Source organism: Tyto alba, unplaced genomic scaffold, assembly GCF_018691265.1.
Source record: "Tyto alba isolate M040663 unplaced genomic scaffold, T.alba_DEE_v4.0 Super-Scaffold_38, whole genome shotgun sequence".
Classification (NCBI taxonomy): domain Eukaryota; kingdom Metazoa; phylum Chordata; class Aves; order Strigiformes; family Tytonidae; genus Tyto; species Tyto alba.
Window position 1 is genome coordinate 18,155,879 of NW_024881313.1, and position 19,128 is coordinate 18,175,006.

Genomic DNA, 19,128 nt, shown 5'->3' on the forward strand with positions numbered 1-19,128 from the left:
AGCTTCAAAGTCTAATGGCAATTGAAGAATGAAAAAAATGCAGGATGAAAATCTGATCCAAAGGGAAAGGGGAAAAAAAAAAACAAAACAAAACCAAACAAAAAAAACACACAGAGAAAAGAACATTAGAAATAGAGAAATGGGAAGGGAAAACAGGTGTCAAGTAAAAATCTTTGCCAAGTGTAATTCGAGTTATAATGTGGATAACAAAATACAGAAAATTTTATTACATTAAGTGCCTGCATAAGAATATCTCAATGACAAACAGAAAAATTGGCAATATAAATCTCAACCACTTGCTATGCAAATAGGCAGCTAATAAAAGCTTGTTCAAGAAATCAGGTAACAGAGTATGCTGTATTTTCTTGGTTATAAGTTCAGACATTTCACTTTTTCTATTTTAAGCCTTTCCAGAAATAATTTAAACTGCTTTTTGTTAAAATAAAACACAGAAAAAAAAAAAAAAAAAGACAAAGCTGTAACCTTAAAACTGGATTTTGAAGAAAAACCAGGTTGTATCCTAAATTTGCAAATACCATCCATAATTAAAAAAACAAAACCCAAAACCACAACAACAACAACAACAAAAAACCAAACCCCACCCAAATATTTCTGTGACTGTGTATACACACTGATCTGTAACCCACCTTTCTTTTGGTCAAACTATTTGTATTTTAGAGAAACTTTTATTCTTGTTTTGAAAGTGTAAAATATATTTGTCTGTTCCTTTTTACTGGATGAAACAATTCTCAATCTAATTTATTTAAACCAATAAATATAGCCAAATAAAACTGAAATCTAGGATAATTTAAATATTTATTTTGTCTAACGAATCTTCGAGAGATTGCTTCAGTATCTCAATGATAAAGTAATATCTCTGTAAATACAGAATTAGCCTCTTCTCACCATTCTAACCTGCCCCTATTCCACCTTTACAAAAATTGGTTATATTTTTACTCTTTGTCATTTAAAGTCCATTTAGTTTGGTATTGAACTTCATGCAATTTGCATTAAATATATTACAAGAATGTAAAAATAGCTTCTGTTCAACTCTTCTCATTTGTGTGTAAGTACTATTGAATACTAGCTTTTCCCATCAGTATCTTCCAGAATATAGAAGGAAACCTACAGTAAATGAATTATGAGGATTAAGAAATGAAGAAAGAAAAACTGGGACTCTCGGAAGCAAATGGTAATGCAAGTTTATTTATCTAAATGGGTAAAGCACAAGGAGATCAAATTCAGTTTCTGTGACTGTACTCCAGGAGTTAATGATTATGCACCATGATTGACTTACCCTATTTTTTAGCTGATGTTCTCGATCTCCTCCATTCGCAGTGAGTATCAAGTCATTCAAACCCTTTTATGAAATCAAAGCCTCAGGTTCACTTGTTCTAGACAGGAAATAATTCTCTTCGTGGAATTAAGGGGAGAACATTGATGTTTGTTGTATAGGTCCTTTAGCGCTACTGAAGTATTCTTTTTCTGTCACAGTTCAGGTAAGTTCAGGTAATACTAACAGAGGAAGAAACTCAATGATCCATACAATACGCTTTCCTACTGGGAATGCACATCATTTGCAACTGCATTGCACTGAGGCCCTCAAAGGTTCAATAGTTCTCATTATTATTTTGAAAGGCCTTACTTCCTCTGCTCCCAACCTTATTATTCTACCTTGGATAAAAATTCTGGAATTTGGCATGCATGCAGTGCCAATGTACTGGGAGGAAGGGAAGGGGGATAAGGGGAAAAGAGGAGGGGGGAAAAAAAAAACCAAACAACAACAACAAAAAACAGAGAGGGGAGGGGGAACAGGAAAAGAAAGGAGAGAGAGGAGAGACTCCTTACAAAAATTAGTATTTTTGCACTTTGGAGTCAGACAGCATTTTGCCGTAAATACACCAACACATCTTGTCCGTGAAGACACCAATAACTTCAAAAACTTTGAACTTTTTTAAAATTTAAGATTTATTTTAATAGAAATCTTTTAAAACCCCTTTTTAAAAGTTCAGAACAAGGTATTAAAATATGAGTGTTTAAGAATAAATCCCTCCCTATCTACTACTGCATCTTGCAGAGCAAGTCCTTTTCTTCAGGCTGCTATCAAATCCAGAAAGTTTTGGCTTCCTGCTGTGCCATAAACCCATGAAATCCCTCTGGATTCTAAGAATAGTGTGTCCTCTGTCATTCCAGAAGCTTGGTTGCAATTGTGTTTCAATCTGCGTTATTTCCTTGTTGTGCCTCACTCTGCTCCACTCTGAATTGCAGGAGTCTGTCTGTCCATGTCACAGCTAAACTTTTCCTAGTTATTTTTTTAAGCAAAAAGGAAACTCCCATGTATTCACGTTTCCACCTTGCTGAAAAAAGAACTTCCCTTCTTGCTGTCTATCCACACCTTTGTAAAACAGAACAGGATTACAATATTGCAGCAAACTTCAAAAGGAAAAATTCCACAAAACCAAATTCCAAAACACTGCCTAAACAAAACAGTTTTAACATATGTCAAAATATGCAATATTTTTTCTACACTGTTTAAAAAGAAAGAAAAAAAAATACAGACAAGTTGAGAAAAGGAGCTGAAAACAGACCAGACTGCAATGCTACGGATTTAAAACCGTAGCTGCAAACTTGAAGGAGACAGAGGACATACAGGAAGCATTACAAATAAAAGCGTGAGTAACGTGAATTATGGTTTGATAGTAAGGCTCCATGAAATCTTTTTAAAAGGAAAGAAGGATTAGCATTCTCAGTTTTTACATTCTAGGAAAGAAATTCACCAAGAAGATGAAACATTAAATTTTAATCCATTTCCTTTCAGTGAGAAATTATAGCAGCTACAACAAATTGGATTTACTGCACTTATGCAATTGAGGAATTCAGTTCCTTAAAAGGTCTTACAAGAGGACTATCTGAAAATGAAGGTAAGAGTGCTAAAAAAGTGATCCAGCTTTTGTATTTCTTCAGATGATTTAGTCTTTGAGCAAGGATTACAAAACCAGGCAACCCACATTTAAAGTTTTACTTGCAAGGAAACACAAAACACAGGCTAAATCTCAAAGCCTTTGCTCAAACCCTTCTGCTTCTGCTTCCTTGGATAAGCTTTTCTCTGCTTTCTACCTGACAAGCACAGTTATAGCCTACATCCTCTACAACTTTGTGGCTTCATCCATGACCCTCCAATGCCTGCTCTTGGGCACAGTATTTGTGACAGCACGCTGAAGGCTCTGGAGCATTTGCAAACAGAATCTTGACAAAGTGAGGAAAGCACAGATACTATTTTCATAAGCAAGTTTTTTTAACCAAATGGGGCATGATCAATCTTTGGAAAGGAATCATCTTTGCTACAAAGAATATGGTAAATCTTCCTTTTAAGTACTCCATAATAGATCTGATAAGACATGGTTATTTGAAATGGAGAAGCTCAGTTTGCCTGGACTTAAACATGTGTGAATTTACTCTGGCACGCTGCTCTCACAGAACTATTGTGTCTATGTTCAGGTTCTGAGGACAATGAGCTGATGGACCTCTCCAAAAGGCAGGATGTCTTAGTCAGAGCTCAATGCAGTGATAGCACAGGGAAAAACAGGTGTATGGACAGAGTACTCCGATAGTCAGTGCCTGAAAAAGAGCGAAGTGCAAGTGACAGGCAGTGTACAACTAAGAAGGGGAAACATACACAGAGCATCTGCTGTAATTAAAGTGTGTCACTGAGACAAAGAGGCTCTCAGGGTTGTAACGGAACTGTCATTTCCTGGTTTTACAATGACATTTGTATTATCCAGATAGATCCAGCAGTACTGCAGTTCCTATCAGACTCCTTATTAAAATATTTAGAATGGAGTACAAGCACTGTGTGGGCCTTGAAAAGACTGACAAATTCTGAAGTAACAGCCAGACAAATTAACTAAATCTAGCTTTAAGATTTGTTAAAACATACAAAAAAATGCTTGATTATACAGACAAGCTTAATACAAAGCAAGATGTGATTGTCCCTACAATTTAATTTGAGTCTTATTTGTGTCATAACCAAAGACAGAATTCCAAACACAGAAGAGTTTTCTTGACTTTCTTCCCTCCACATATTCCTCCACAAAACACCAGGACAGGGATATAGAAAGAAACAGCAGAGGGAGAAAAAAAAACAGAGCCGTATAAAATATAGCATAGCCACTGAATCTAAGAAATACATTTTCAATACATGTGCTAAATTAAAAAAAAAAAAAAAAAAAAAAGTATTACACCAGGTGTGACTAAGGGGCTGTACCATTTCATACCAGGCACACTAGCCTGAAAAATACCTTAGGAGGAAACCCATGTTGGTAACCATTATGCAAATCACTATTGCTATTTCAACAAAATTCACAGCATCAGAAAAAAACCCCAAACTTTAAAGCATTTTAAGTAGAGGGGGGTTTTACCTTTGTATACAGGTATGTATGCTTTCCCTTTTCCTCATCACTTCATTAAAGTGATCTTTTTGTTAAAGTGATTAGCTTTTATAAACATCAGTGAGTCACTATGCAGGAAATTGACAGAATCTCTCTTGTAATCACACATCAATATTTAACATAGATAAATATCAATTTCATATGCAGAATCTGAATTTTGAAATTAGACATAGCAGCAGAGTTTGCCTTAGGCACAGGTAGTGTGTAAGACTAAGAATCATTCTAAGGCACAAAAAAGCCTGCTTAAGCTGAGATACAGTTTTAATGTAAGAATGTTGTGGGCAAACACTTCCAGATTTTTCCCAGTCACCAATCTGACTGAGCTAACTAGTCCTTCAAGGCAATGGTCTCCAAAGAGGGATGCATAAGACAATCATCTGGAGGATGTGAAGAAAATACTTTTTCTACCGTTAATAAATAAAAAAAATAATTGTTTATTTCATCTTTATCTCATCCTTTTTCATTTCTGTTTTTGTGTGTTTTATAATGTACATAATATATTAGTACAGTAGTACATGTATGTAATTTATAAATAAATATATCTATATTATGATAATTTTTTTACTGATGGGGTAGGCAATCAAATGCCTTTCCGCTCCAAGAGACATTCAACACTTCTTTGCAGGATCTTAGAGGCGGCAGAAATAGCTGCCTCTGAGTTTTGAATACTCTAGGATACAGTTCCTTGATGACTTGGAATCCTTCTCCCATCACATTTTGAATGTTACAGAATTAAAACTCTTCTTCAGATAGACACACCATGGATAACAGGCTTCTCTTGGCTGTTCTCCTGTGAACTGTTGCTTTTAAACGCTTAAGAGCTGTTAATTTTAAGCACTTCAAGGCCTTAAGAACTGTCCCACACTTACTGTAAAAATACACAGTTTCTATGGGAGAGGGTAGCCAAGAGCATTGTTCTCTAATGTTCAATTACAACAAATCCCAGGCAAAAACAAGTCCCAGTGACGGCAAACACTTCTGAAGAAAGCAAATGAAAGCCAGGATACGCCTCATCATTATTACAATTGACACATATCACTAGGCGATCACTTCACAATACTGAAAGTGTGGTAAAAGAACAGGCTGTTCCCAGGATAGAACAGAACAGTTCCTGTTGGAAGAGTCTTAAAATGACAATCTAGTCCAACTGCCTGATCACTTCGGGGCTGACCAAAAGTTAGAGTGTATTATTAAGGGTACTAAGTGCCTCAAACACTGACAGGTATGGGGCACTGATCACATCTCTAGAAGGCCTGTTCCAGTGTTTGACCATCCTCTCAGTACAGAAATGTTTCATAACACCTAGTCTGAACCTTCTTCTTGATCAGCCATGCATTAGTTTAAGTTTCACTTTTCTAACTTGTTTTGCTACCAGACACCCACCAGCAAAGTGAGGCGCTCAATCCACAGATGGGTGGGCATATTACTAAGAAATCCAATTAAGCTGAGACACAAAAAAATGTTACTCTTCGGTGAATAACTAATTTGATAAATTCTCAGCTTCCCTATTTACCAGATACTGGAATTCATGAGATCCATGAGATGGCTTTTGATTAAATTGAAAACTGTATTGCTCGTTGTAGTTTGGATACTCAAGAACGTGAGACAAAGTTAAGAATAATGAAAATTGTAGAACATTAAAGTTTTGCATAGCAGCTGTAAAATAAAAACTGCTTCCAAGTTTCTTCAATCTCCTACCTCCATATTTATTTCCTGCTTTACAGCAAACTGCCTTATTAAATGTGAATATGGAAAAGTTTCGCTGCAGGTAATCTAATTTATAACCTGAAGGCCTTGTTGATCAGTAGTATTATCTGGCTCCCATGTAAGTAATAATAACAACCTATACTGCCAAGAAAGTCAAATTAGTATTCCACAGTATCCACCATTTTTTTTTTTTTTCGGGGGGTGTAGGGGTGGGGGGCAGGGGCTAGTGGAAGGCAGACCTAGACAGAGACTCAGATTCTGCCCAAATCCATTGAGATTATACATAAAACATTTTGACTTGCATGCCTGTGAAATACCATTTTGGAAACATCAACAAATACTTACTCAACAGAAGTTTGAAGTGGTAGAACTTGCTACCTTAACAACAGCAGCCAGTGGAATAGAAATGCATCATTAAAATGAAAATATAGAAAGTTTATTTATAATAGTTTTCATTACACATCAAATGATCCTAAATGAGATCTCAAAGTGTTTTACAAACAATAATGTAGTATGCCTCGGGCAGAATTACAATCCCAAACTTGCTTTTACCTACTGATAAAGAGTTCAAAAAGAATACAGCATATATTCACTACTTCAAAATGCTACTAACGTTAGGGGAGCAAAACACTAAGATTTGAAATTATGTGAACGCCATTCTAAAATGGCTGGACTATAAAAAACAATTGGCCAAAACTCATGTCTTTTTACAGACACGTTAGTGATACAACACATTCTGCTGCCAGGTCAACCTTGGCCAGAAGAAAGAGCAAGACGAGCAAGAAGGGAAAGAAAGAAAGAAAGAAAAAGAGCAAGAAGAGAAAGAAAAAACAAGTATGATTAAAAGATGTTAATTATGACTGGTGTTGACCATCAGAAATCTGCTAGGAACATTTCTTTCCTTCCTTCTCCCTAATAAGGAAGGAACTGTGAGCTCCTAAAGACACTTTTAAGAAGAGTTCATCTGACAGGCACACTACACTCACAGCAATAACAACGCAAAATTATACCTCTCTCTCCAAATATTTAGTGTAGTCCAGGCTCCTGACTGCAGTGTCTCACAAACAGCTACACAAGAACACATGGTCAAGATACAACAGAAACTGGTCCACAGTTTGAGCCTTTACATAAGAAAGCCAGCTAACAAAACCAAACCCAAACGACTGAGATCTTTAGAACAGTCTGATTGCACATATCTTAGCTAAAAATTAACAGCAGGTCTGAACATTCAAAATTTCCAAACAGAGTGGGCTTAAATGAGCTCACACCTTCCCCCACCTCCCCCAACTAATCAGGGAGGCCAAAGTAGTATAACATGAGTCATTAGTTGTATCAGTAAGTACAGAAAATAACTCAAAAACAGGTATCTCTCAAAAGCTTACAGGCAATCAGAAAAATAAAAAGAAAAAAAAAATACACTGAAAAACATCTTTTTTCTTCCTCAACTCTGAAATTGGCATAAATAAAATGCAAATGCTGTATTCCCGAGGATTTTCATAAAATCCATTTCAAGCACTGGCAATAAAATGATGTACCATAAGACAGAGAGGGGAAGGGAAAAAAAAAACCAAAGAAGCTTTATTTACAAGCTAGAAGTACTTTTCACTGCATAGAAAAGACCCTTCTGGGTGGTGTCTCAGTGAGACATCAGACAGAAGGAAACAAAGGACCCCAAAACAGCTTTATATCCTCTTCATTCTGGATTATTTCAGAGGCCACAGATGACTTCCATTTTACTTCAGGGCTCAGACACATACAAATTACTTCAGGTATAAGGTAAAACAATGTATCCTGTATTTGTTGCGAACAGAACATACAATTACTGTAGATGCATACTATAGCAGTCTCATGGCAATTTATCACCACACAGCGAGTCCATCTATGTGGGTCTTTAAGCATTACCAGGGATTGTCTCTGCAAAAGGACGGTATACCTCCTTACCTATCAGACAGGACTGGGAGGATAAACTATGTAAGGATCGTAAGATATTCCTAACATGATAAATATTTGAGTCACATATTGAAAAAATGAAGCCTTCTCCTGTTGTTTTAGCATTTTGCCTTACACTGAAGAAAGGGTGAGTAGCTAACTGTTTCATCAGTTTGAATCTTTTTAGGATAAAAATAAATGACCAGATAAACACCTACTGTGTCTGAGCCACACGCAAATAAAACAGAATCTATACAAATAAAATAAATATTTCTTTTATCCTCTCCTGTCTAACATTTTAAAAATAGTGTTCAAAAGAAAGCCGCTTCCAATATTTTTAAGGGTAGCCTTAAAGCTCCAGCTCCAGCAATAAAATATAAAGAACATTTTATAAAAGTGCGTTAAAAATTTAAGCAAGTAAACTATCTCAGCTATAACAAAAAAAAAAAAAATCTCTGAAAGAATCTCAGAATTATTCTGTCTTATACTACTGTGGTTTTTAGGGGAGCCATTTCTGAATATAAGACTAGTAAGGGGGAAAAAAAAGCTAATACACATCAATTTCTTAAAGAAGTTTGACTCATTTTTCACAGGGCCAGAAGTTCTTTGTATTGTATAGTTAAATAAGTTAATAATTTAAGTAATACTGCTCTAACAACATTTCTCCGTTATACTAACTTACAACTGGTCTTGCAGTTCCACAATGATATATTCCAGCTGTTCCTTCTCCATTTTATGGGCTAGATCCATATCTTCAATTCTTTGTAATAGCAGTTTATTCTGTGAGACAGATTCAGATAGCTGGTTTTCTCTGAGTCGTACCAATTCTTCAAGGTAACCCTGGAAATATAAATGTTAGAATGCTTTAAAGAACATGCCATCAAAAAAAAATTTTTCATTATGTATGTTCACGTTTTTCTGGTTTAAGATGTATACAGTTATAATTTGGTTTTGTTGTAAGGTTTTGTTTTTTTTTTTAATTCTTAAACAGACTGCTAAATTGACTTAAGATTAATATGATGTTTCCTGACAGGTACCAGGAAAATCATGTACTTATTTATATTCCTGCAGAGGAATAAAATAATGGATGAAACAATGAGACAGGAATGCAACCAGCATGAAACACTAATTAATTTTTCAAAAACAACATAGAACGCTCACTGGTACAAGAAAAACATCAGAACTCCATGACTTAACAGATGCAGGATGTTAAGATACTGCATAAGAATGACAAGAGTAGAATGTATCTATACAGATCTGTATAGTTAATGAAAGGGATCCAGAATTATTATTAAAATATATACAACATTATTGTAAAGTTTCTTTGAAAACAACAATATCTCATCACACATTAAAATGACAAAGAAGAAAGTTACTGAAATTAGTAAGCATCTACAGTAAAGCATAAGATAGGACAACTGGTAAAGGTCACTTCTTTTAGTAACACTGGATATGCAGAGCTGGAATGTGCATTTATGTCATTGTTTTTCCAGCTGATACTGTGAAAGATATGGAACAATCCTAATCACACTCCAACTACTTAGTCATTTACAAAAATCCACAATGTAAGTATCTGACATCAGCTGCAAGGGCACACTGGTCAGAAAGTATGTTCACTAATTACACATCTGGTTACAACACTAAGCAGCTATTCCTTTTAATTCTTCAAGTCAAGTCCCGGCATGTCGGATGCTAGTAACTTCTTATTAATTCTTAGTTAAAGCTGGATACAGTAAATCTATACTGCATAAAATTTTGCACATTCCTTGTACCTCTTTCATAGTTAACCATGTTGCAGTTAACAAAATAGCTTGAATCCTAGAATATTATTTTGATTTTAGTTTAAAATATGACTTTGATTGAAAATGAAGTTATAGTAGCTATGAGAACATATGATATGTTAAGGTCTTAGGAGCAACGAGCGTTGTGTTTGCCTCGATTACTATGGAAATCGTTATGGACTCTGAATCAAAACAGTGGGTACTGGTTATGGATCTTGATTTGAAACAATAGGTACCAGAAGAAACTGGGTTTGGTTGGGAAGATCAGCCAAAGATAAAATGAGCACACGCAGGGATGGAGTTCAATCAGCAGACACTGTGAGGAAGACTATTGACGACCGCCAGAGGTCCCCTGTCCAACATAACCACACATGCTTAGAGACATTTGCATATGATAATGATTTCCAGGAAATAACATGAATATGCTGATCATTACCCTCCCCTCATTCTATTCAAAGCAATCAGTAAAGATGACCAATGATTTCTGCAGAATAGGAATACAGGTAAGGTGAGGTAACTGAAAGCCAATCATTATTAAGGTCAAACTAAATTTTGTGAATTTTGTTGATCTTATGTAACCATGACTCTGCTGAAAAGTGTATAAATATGTTGTGCTTTGTACCTGTCGGGGAACACGTTTTTTGGTGGAGCCATCCCCCATGTTCCCCAGTGCTGGAATAAAAAAGTGCCTGCTTATCTGCTTTGTGTAGATAAGTTCTATTCGCGATTGTGACCGCTAACACCCACATTAAAAAGAAATTAAAAATAAGGTAGTTTTCATAGACACAGAAAAGGTGTAGTCCTGTCAAGTAAGAAAACACGTTTCACATTAGCTGGTAGTAAAATGCTACTAATATAATTCATCACCACAAAGACTATTAAGGTTTTGGAGCATCTCTCATATGAGACAAGGCGGAAAGAGCGGGGATTGCTCAGTCCAGGGTTGGGGAAGAAGGAAGAAAAATTGTATCAACATGTATCAATATTTAATAGAAGGATGTAAAGAGGATGTAGACAGACTCTTCCCAGTGGTATCCAGTGAAAAGAGGCAATGAGCACAAACGGAAATACAGGAAATTATTTAAATGTAGGAAAAAACTTTTTTTTTCCCCTTTTAATTTTTTCTTTTTATTTTTAAATGCACACTAGAACAAGTTGTTCAGACAGGCTGGGGAGTCTACATATTTGAGATATGCACAACCTCACCGAACAAGGTCCTGAGCAACCTGCTCTAGTCTATCTTTTTTTGAGCAGGGGAGTTGGGCTAGACAATCTCCAGAGGTGCCATCTGACCACAAGTATTCTGTGATTCTATGGTTACATACAGTTCTATCCACTGGACAGAATTTATTTTAATCTCAGTACAAGTTCCAAGGAACCTTGAGAGCTTTTCAGTATGCCTAGTTCTGCCCCACCAAATGTTACTGTTACCTTAACTGTTGAGGTACTCCTTGGAGCTCAACATAGTGCTTTGAAAGTAATAAACGATGCATTAGGACATACACAAACTTCCTGCCTTCCAGAAACATCACACAAACTTTCTACAAAAAAATTTTAGATATGAAGCATCAATATCAGAAACAGAATACTATGAATACTAAATACCTCTATCTATAATGACATGGAGATGCATCATCTCACCCATGAAAGCATATAAAACTCTAGTATAAACAAGTACAAAGAATTTAGGAGTTTACTGCACAAAAGTGAAGAGTTTACACCATTCCAAACCAGGAAAGGCATAACTTCCATACAAGTAACTAATGTGTAAACTATGACTCAATCTGGACAAGAGACAACTTGGAAAAGACAAATTCATCATATTTCCAGAGTGGCCTGGAGAGGGCAGGAAGGATGTGACTGTTCATCATTTTTTAAAATACAAGAGCTAGGCACCATGCAATGAAGCTCCTAAGAGCCAGATTCAAAAGACAGAAAAGGAGATGGCTTTTCACACAACAGATGGTAGATATGCAGAATGCTTTGCCAAAAAAAATTATTTGGATGCTAAAAATTTACATAGGGTCAAGGAGATATTTGACAAGTATTTGGAAGAGACATCCATCACAGGTTACTAAACAGGCAAACCTTATCAGCTTCAGGAAGTTGTTGAGCTAATATGCACTGGGCAAAAAAGTATTAGAGGAAAAACAGTGTGTATATATTTGCTTTGGTTTTATTTACGTTTGCTGCTACAGCCAGTCACTGAAGATCTTTGTGCTTTTGTAGAGGTAAAGCTCCCTAGTGATCCTGGCTAGTGGATTTGGACACCATATTTCATATTGTGTGTTTGTCACAACTTTGATGGGGTATCCTTGGAAATGAACCACCTGGATGTACCAAGAAAAAAATAACATCCATTTATTTTGTTCTCTTCAATGCTTTTCTAGAGCTGATGACACTTTCCTCATTAAACCCCAAAATATTTTACAGTCTTTGAGGTGGGGGAGAAGAGCATTGTTCAAACCAATCCTATGTTTTTGTCTGAACACAAGGATGAAATGCTGTCTTGAATACGTTCCTGTGCTTCAAGGACTGTTTCTGCAGGGAGGGAAACATTTTAATTTTGTTTATGTATTTGAAGAGATTCCTTTTGAATGGCACATTTTGGTTTACAAAAGCAGCGAAAGTGTCCTCTGTACCAGAGTGCCCCAAGGAACACAAGTTCTTTTCATAAGGAAGGTGATACCACACTGGCCGAGAAGATCGTACCAGCAACCTGGATACCAGCATTTAAAGTCATATTTCAAAAACAAGAAGTCTGAGGGACCCAAAATTAAAAAAAAAAAAAAAAAAAAAAAAAATGTATGCATATTTAAAAAAATACCTCTTGCACCTATCATCCCACAGTAAGTCTGACTTTTTCACCGTTACTTAGAAAAACTTTAACTCAGTGTTCTCACATGCATTAAAGTAAACCAACTTTGGTTCTACCCATTCCATATTAAGACCGGCATCTAGCAAAACATAGCTACATTCACCCTAATGAACTGAACACAGCCAGGACTCCTCCTCAGGTATAGTTTCTCCGTCTGGCTATATCTATAACAAAATTAAACTTACAGAGGACCATGACTGAAGCCATACTGGTTATTTGGAATTATCACTAACAAACACTAATTCACAAACCGTGACCTGAAATAATCTGGAAGCATGCTAGCTGTCCCAGGTCAAAACTGTGCCAACAATCATTCTTAGAATTTATATATCTATGTGACTGAGTTGGTAGCAGGACCTAGAGCACAGCAAATGTACTGAGTCCTAACTGGCAGAAGATCTGTTCTAGAATCCATCTGTCCCTCTCCTTTTTTCTTCTCAGTACAGTATAAACTAGAAAGACAGAGAGATAACCTTGTGATATTAATGCCCTTAACTAAGAGAAATAATTACACCTCCAAGCACTCTTACATAGTTCCAGCCTTTCATATGGCTTACTGTGTTCAGAGTTTCACCAAAATAAAATTCTGACATTAGGTAAAAAGAATGCTAAAAATACTTTAAAGTTCTTTAAAAATATTAACCATTTGTCTTTCATTTTTCTTCCCTTTCATTTTTCCTGACCCCTCCTTTCTTTTTCTGTGCACTGTTTCTTCAGCGTCTACGAACAGTCTTCTCCCTTCTCTCTGTCGCTAGCTAGTAGATATTGTTGTCTCTGTAGTTGTAATATGCTGTTACGAAAAACTGACAAGCACTTTGCTTTTAAAAATACTAAAAAATTTAAGAGTTTGGACATATACTTCACCTTTAACTTAGTCTTTTGGGTGGTAGGGGGAGAGCCTACCTTTGGCTTCTATAATAACATTCAATATGCCACTGAAATTATTAAATTCAAATACAATCACACTTTTTTTTTCCTCCTCTTTTCCCATTCTAGGTTGCAGCAGGTTTTAAAACTGTGTTTTTAAAAAATTCATCTTAGTATCACTGAGAAGACAGTTCTTTTCATTCCTATATGGATTACTCTGCTGATCATTTTTGTTTACTGTAAGACTGTTTGCATTTAACATCACTATCATTATAAAAGCCTTCAGCCATCTACAGCAATAAAATTCTATGGCCTCCAAGAAAGAGGGAAATCATACGGAGAGTTGTGTTCACTTCAATCTCGCAACCTAACAGCTTCAGAGATACACTGCCTATAACTCCGAAATTGGAAAAACGAGCCAACGCTTCTACATGAGATTGTGAAATCTGATCTCCAAATTATTACTATTATTCTTTTATCCTTCTCCCCAAACCTCTTTTCCCTCAAATCAATGAGCAAAGATACTTAGATACTCTGAGGATCATAAAACTTAAGACCATTTACATGAAGCTAAATACTTAATATATTTTTCTGCCTTCAATTAAATTCATGTGTCACCAGTTGGCTGATGATGAGCTTTGGCTCAATCAGCCCCCCCCCAAACTAATCCTTTACCTTCTGTTCCAATGCAAGCCGGTACTTCTGTTCTACCCTTTTGCATTTGTTGTACCAACTGTTTTCATCCATGGTGAAAGGAGGACCAATGTTCTCTGGAGTGCTGCCTTCACTTCCAGTACTGCCCAGTGTTCTTAGCTCTTCTTCATCACTGCTGATGCTGTCAGAACTGAAGGATTGGATCATATTTATTAGCCAAGTGAAAAAGCTCTGTTTGTTAAAATGCAAATTCCCCTTGAAATTAAAGCTCTGCAGTTCTTGAAGATATCTAAGGCTCTGTAAACCAAAATGAATAGAAATGCTGGAACAGGATGGATCACCAAATGCAACTTATAAGTGGCTATATAAATAAAAGCTTGCACTAAAGAACAGGCAAAGATTTGTTTGCAATCTTAGTCGTCTTAGGCAAGTCAGACAACTGTAGGTGGGATACTCTCCTGGAATACAAAGGGCCAATGCGTTACAATATGCTATCTAACGAAGTGGTGACTTAATTTGTCCTTCACAAATTCAAGGCAAAGAGTAGTATCTGAAAATAAATTGTATTTGTTTCTAAAAATGCAGAAAAATAAAAAAGTGACTGTCATTATGTTAAATCATGACAAATTTAAATGACAATGTATAGTTATGGTCATAGCAAAGACCACTTGCCTGTTATTTCACAGAACATAAATATCTCCCTACACAGTATGCAGATTCATTATTAAAATATCTCCATATCATCTGGAATCAATGTGTGCCAGAGAATGCAAACATCTGTCTCAAAGACAAGAATTTTAAGTTATCCCAATACCCATATGAAATCTTCCCTTACAACTATGCTTTCCACTATACTAGCAGCATTTACAAGTTTTTTAAGTAGTGATTCCTGCAACCCCATGATCCTGCTGTGATACAAATTCTGCTTTAATTGAACCATGCAATTTGTCATTAACATGTAAGCTAATAAGAACTTCAAGAGAATAACGAGAATATTTCATGTTCAGTTGTACATCTTTGAGACCATTCCTACTTCCCAACTGCTTTGATCATTTTGGCAAACCTAACAGTAGAACACAACTCATTAATTTCCATGCTTTTTGGAGACGCCAAGTTGCTATATCATCTGTTAGATTGTGATCATTCTTTCTACTATTAATCATATGGCTGATCAGAGGAGCAAAATGTAGCTGGAATGTCAGATTATATACACAACTGGCCGTGGTTTTCCATTATGTGCTATCTGTTAATAGTGCATTCTGCTTATCTGTCATATCTTACTGTCTACCAGGGCATATATAATTTTCATTTACAAAATAACTGCTTTTAAGTTTATGGCTACACAGAAAAGACCTGAGAGAAAGGACAACTTGGTCTGGTGATCTTCAAAGGAAATAATAAATTTGTTTCCTGCTGACCTGTGATTCTAATCCAAGTAAACAAAGTTAGCATGACTCACTCTGATGAGTCATATAATAATTCCACTAGTCTGAAAGAGCAAGGTAGCTGAGTGTACAGGTTTGTGATTACATATGGATATTATTTTGAATGTGAAATGAAAAGTAAGAAATCCAGTATGAAGTAAAATCTTGTCAATGAAATAAAATTAAAAGAACAATGTAAAGATAAAAAGTACCTTTGGGTGTACTTCAAGTACGGTGTATAATCTATGACAGCTGGAAAGCTGCCATCCAATCCCTCACCCTTCAGACAAAAACTGATAAAACAGAGAAACAATTATAAGATTATAACAAGAAAATTAAATTACAGTGACAGTTGAATCTTAGCAATGTGAAATTTGATTTTTCTTAATTTTTTGGTAATAATAAAGGCCTAGAACACTTAATGAAATCCTATTCAGCTGAGCTAGACTGTTTAATATTAAAAAGAGAGTCACTGAGCATATTAAAAGATAATGAAAACCGCAACAAATTCCACATAATCAGGGAACAGATAAGGGCATGTGGTATAAGCCCTAGTTTTTCATTATTTGCTTTTATTCTGAAAATACAGATGGATTACAAGGGAATAACAGGAAAAGTTAGCTAACGCAAGTGAAACAGAAGAGCTATGGATGCGCTTGCAATCTTCACTATTTAAGTTCATTTAAAGTGTGTGCAGAGTGCTTATGTAACCATCCCACTAACTTGCAGGAAAATGAGGAACACCAATGAAACTAACTTTCAGAAAATGTTCTTAAATGGCTGTAGCTTTTTAAAGCTCTCATCTACACTGCATTCTTTTTGTACTGGATATAAAAGATTGTATTTGAATCGTTTAATTATTACAGAAGTGACAAAATTAATTATGCTTCCACAAGGCTCATATTCCTCACTCTTCCTATCTCTGTCATCAAAAAGCAGATTCTAGTAAGACACAGCTTTTGCTAACTTAATTGCAAAGTGCCATTTTTGACAATGCAGTCACCTAAATGGTATTTGCGAAGTACATCTGAATGTTTTTTTTTCCCTAAGAAAAGAAAAGCAAAGAAAGCAACAGAAAACACCCCTGCAAAACCACAATTACTTTAAGTAGATACATAATTCCACATTGCTGTAAGGGGGAAAAGCAAAATATTTAGGTTCTGTTCTCACCTGGGTTCCCCCATCTCCACCCCAAAGTCTTATTTATAGGTCCACATAGATAAGCCAGTCAACATTTATAAGAGACTGTTTGAACTGAAAAAAAATAAAATCTCAAAAATAACATGCAAAGAATAGCTACAGCTTCTCAGCCATTCAAACCACAGTACTACGAATGATATGTGGCACAATAAAAACGCTCCTGTAGCACTATGTTCCCATTTTGCCCAGAAAATTTTTAGGCTCTTAAAAACTGCACTGACAAAAACTTAACTGTCTCCAATGAGAACCAATCATTACTCTGAATACTATTAGCAGATACCTATAAATATGCTTATATTAGAAATAAGAGGACAAAAGAAGAACAAGCACACTCATACAACTAAGCTCACATACCGTTAGTATGTACCACTGAGGCTTACGGGAGGCACACACAGCCAACTGATGATTATTTATAGCAGGATTTACATACTGCAGACCTACTCTCCTACTCTTGTTATGCTTCTTATTCATGTATAGATATAGTCCTTCCAAGTATAGTGCTAATACAGAAGCAGTTTAATTTCACATAGTGTAAAGCTTAAGCTAATAAAATCTGTTAAGATTTGAATTTGCTGTACACAAAGCTAGCTCTCTTACCCTGCAGCATACTTCTGTTCCCCCCGAACATATGTTAAGGATGTAGTTAAGGCAATCTAATGACTAAATCCTGGCAAAAGAAGCTACCCTGCATTTTCAACCTCTCCCTCTCCATTTTTTGTTTGTTTAGTTTGTTGGTTTTGTTTGTTTGTTTGTTTTTAAAAAACCCAACTAGACATTCCCTCCTCCTTCCTTACAGTGGTATTGGCACATACCTGACTCCATGATGAGCTAGTTCAGACATCAAGATCTGAATTTTTAGGTTTTTTTGACCCATTGGTATCCAGCTGCAGTTCCAGAGGCAGCTGAACTAAATACTCACTGCCACCAGAAAAGGAAGACATTACTGAATGCTTTTTATTCCTTCTGTTCTCTAAGCTTACAGTCCCATCATCTCTGCCACTAATAGCATGCTTCCGTGAACCAAACTAGGTAACAACAAAAGAACTATCCTGTCTTCTTACTGGGTTTATTTTATTACTCTTTAACAAGTTAAACTGGCTCACAGAAAGGTCCAACAAGTCTCAAAAGTGGCATAAGGGTACATAAGCAGCAGTAAATCTCCAAAGGCGTTCTGCCAACAGTCAATCACTCAGTGCATCCAGTGACACCATGTTCTGCTGTCTGTCAGTTTATCTCCCAAACTGGTTTGTGACAAGCATTAATGCTGCTCCAGGGTAAATATTAACAGTGTACTGCCAGGAGACTGGAGAAAAGCATTATCACTCTCCTTTTCCCTATGCTGTATTACAAAACCCTTCCCCAGTGGCTCTGTATGAGGCTAAGCAGGCCCAACCAGGCATATCCAACAGGGCCTTGCACCAGTCAGGTTTGATCTTTTCATAGACACTGTAGTCTTTATAACTTGCTGATGGTTTTATAAAGATATATATATATACACACACCAGGATGTTTTTTATATTCTCTACGGTGTTCCTGCACCTTCATTACCCCAAAACAGAATGAATCATGTAACAGAGCACACAAAAGTCTAGCTAGAGATTGCAAAGGTAAATGCATGTAATCTGATGTATTTTGCAGTTCAGCTGCTGTTAATTATAACACAAATGAATATTAAACGGTCATTTTTAGGTTAAGCTTTTAAAATCTAGAAGTGCTAAAGTTAAATATACTTACACCTTCTACATATGCAGTTACATTACTGTCAATGAGTACCAGAGCATAACCATGTATTTAATCACACAATTTTCCAGACAGTTTAAAAATAAATAGATTCAATTGTCTGTAAGCTTCACTTAATAGGTTTGGTATATCTTCTGCAATTACACTTCTGATTGCTTTCAGGATTTTGATATCTGAAAGAAATACCATGTAATCATGCAGCTATATGAAGTATGGCGTAACTTTTTCTTATCTAGAAAAGCCATTCAAGATCTCTCTCTAGCCCTTCCCCTCGCTCCCCCCCACCTACATTTTGTCTCTCAAACTATCAAGGGAATCTAGCGATGTTTTCCATAATGCATCAATTTGTAAGTATTTCCCATGTTTATTTTGTTATGAAGCATGAAAATACCTGAAATCAATTGCATTGAGTCCCAACAGCATACCAGCAAGCATATTTGCTTCCTCGCCAAGAACAATTGCTCCATCCTCATAAAATCTCCTTCAATAAAAAAGAAATT

At 36.0% G+C, this 19,128-nt stretch overlaps 1 protein-coding gene across 1 annotated transcript in view; it reads right to left on the bottom strand.

Annotated features, from left to right (window-relative positions):
* The window catches only part of RUNDC3B (RUN domain containing 3B), a 53,823-nt gene that overhangs the window by 13,701 nt on the left and 20,994 nt on the right, over positions 1–19,128 (bottom strand). The window contains exons 5-8 of the mRNA XM_042802088.1: positions 19,020–19,109; positions 15,901–15,981; positions 14,286–14,454; positions 8,767–8,924 (exon numbers count right to left, since the gene is read on the bottom strand). Of these exons, the coding sequence (XP_042658022.1) occupies positions 8,767–8,924; positions 14,286–14,454; positions 15,901–15,981; positions 19,020–19,109 (498 nt within the window). The remainder of the gene's footprint in view (positions 1–8,766; positions 8,925–14,285; positions 14,455–15,900; positions 15,982–19,019; positions 19,110–19,128) is intronic.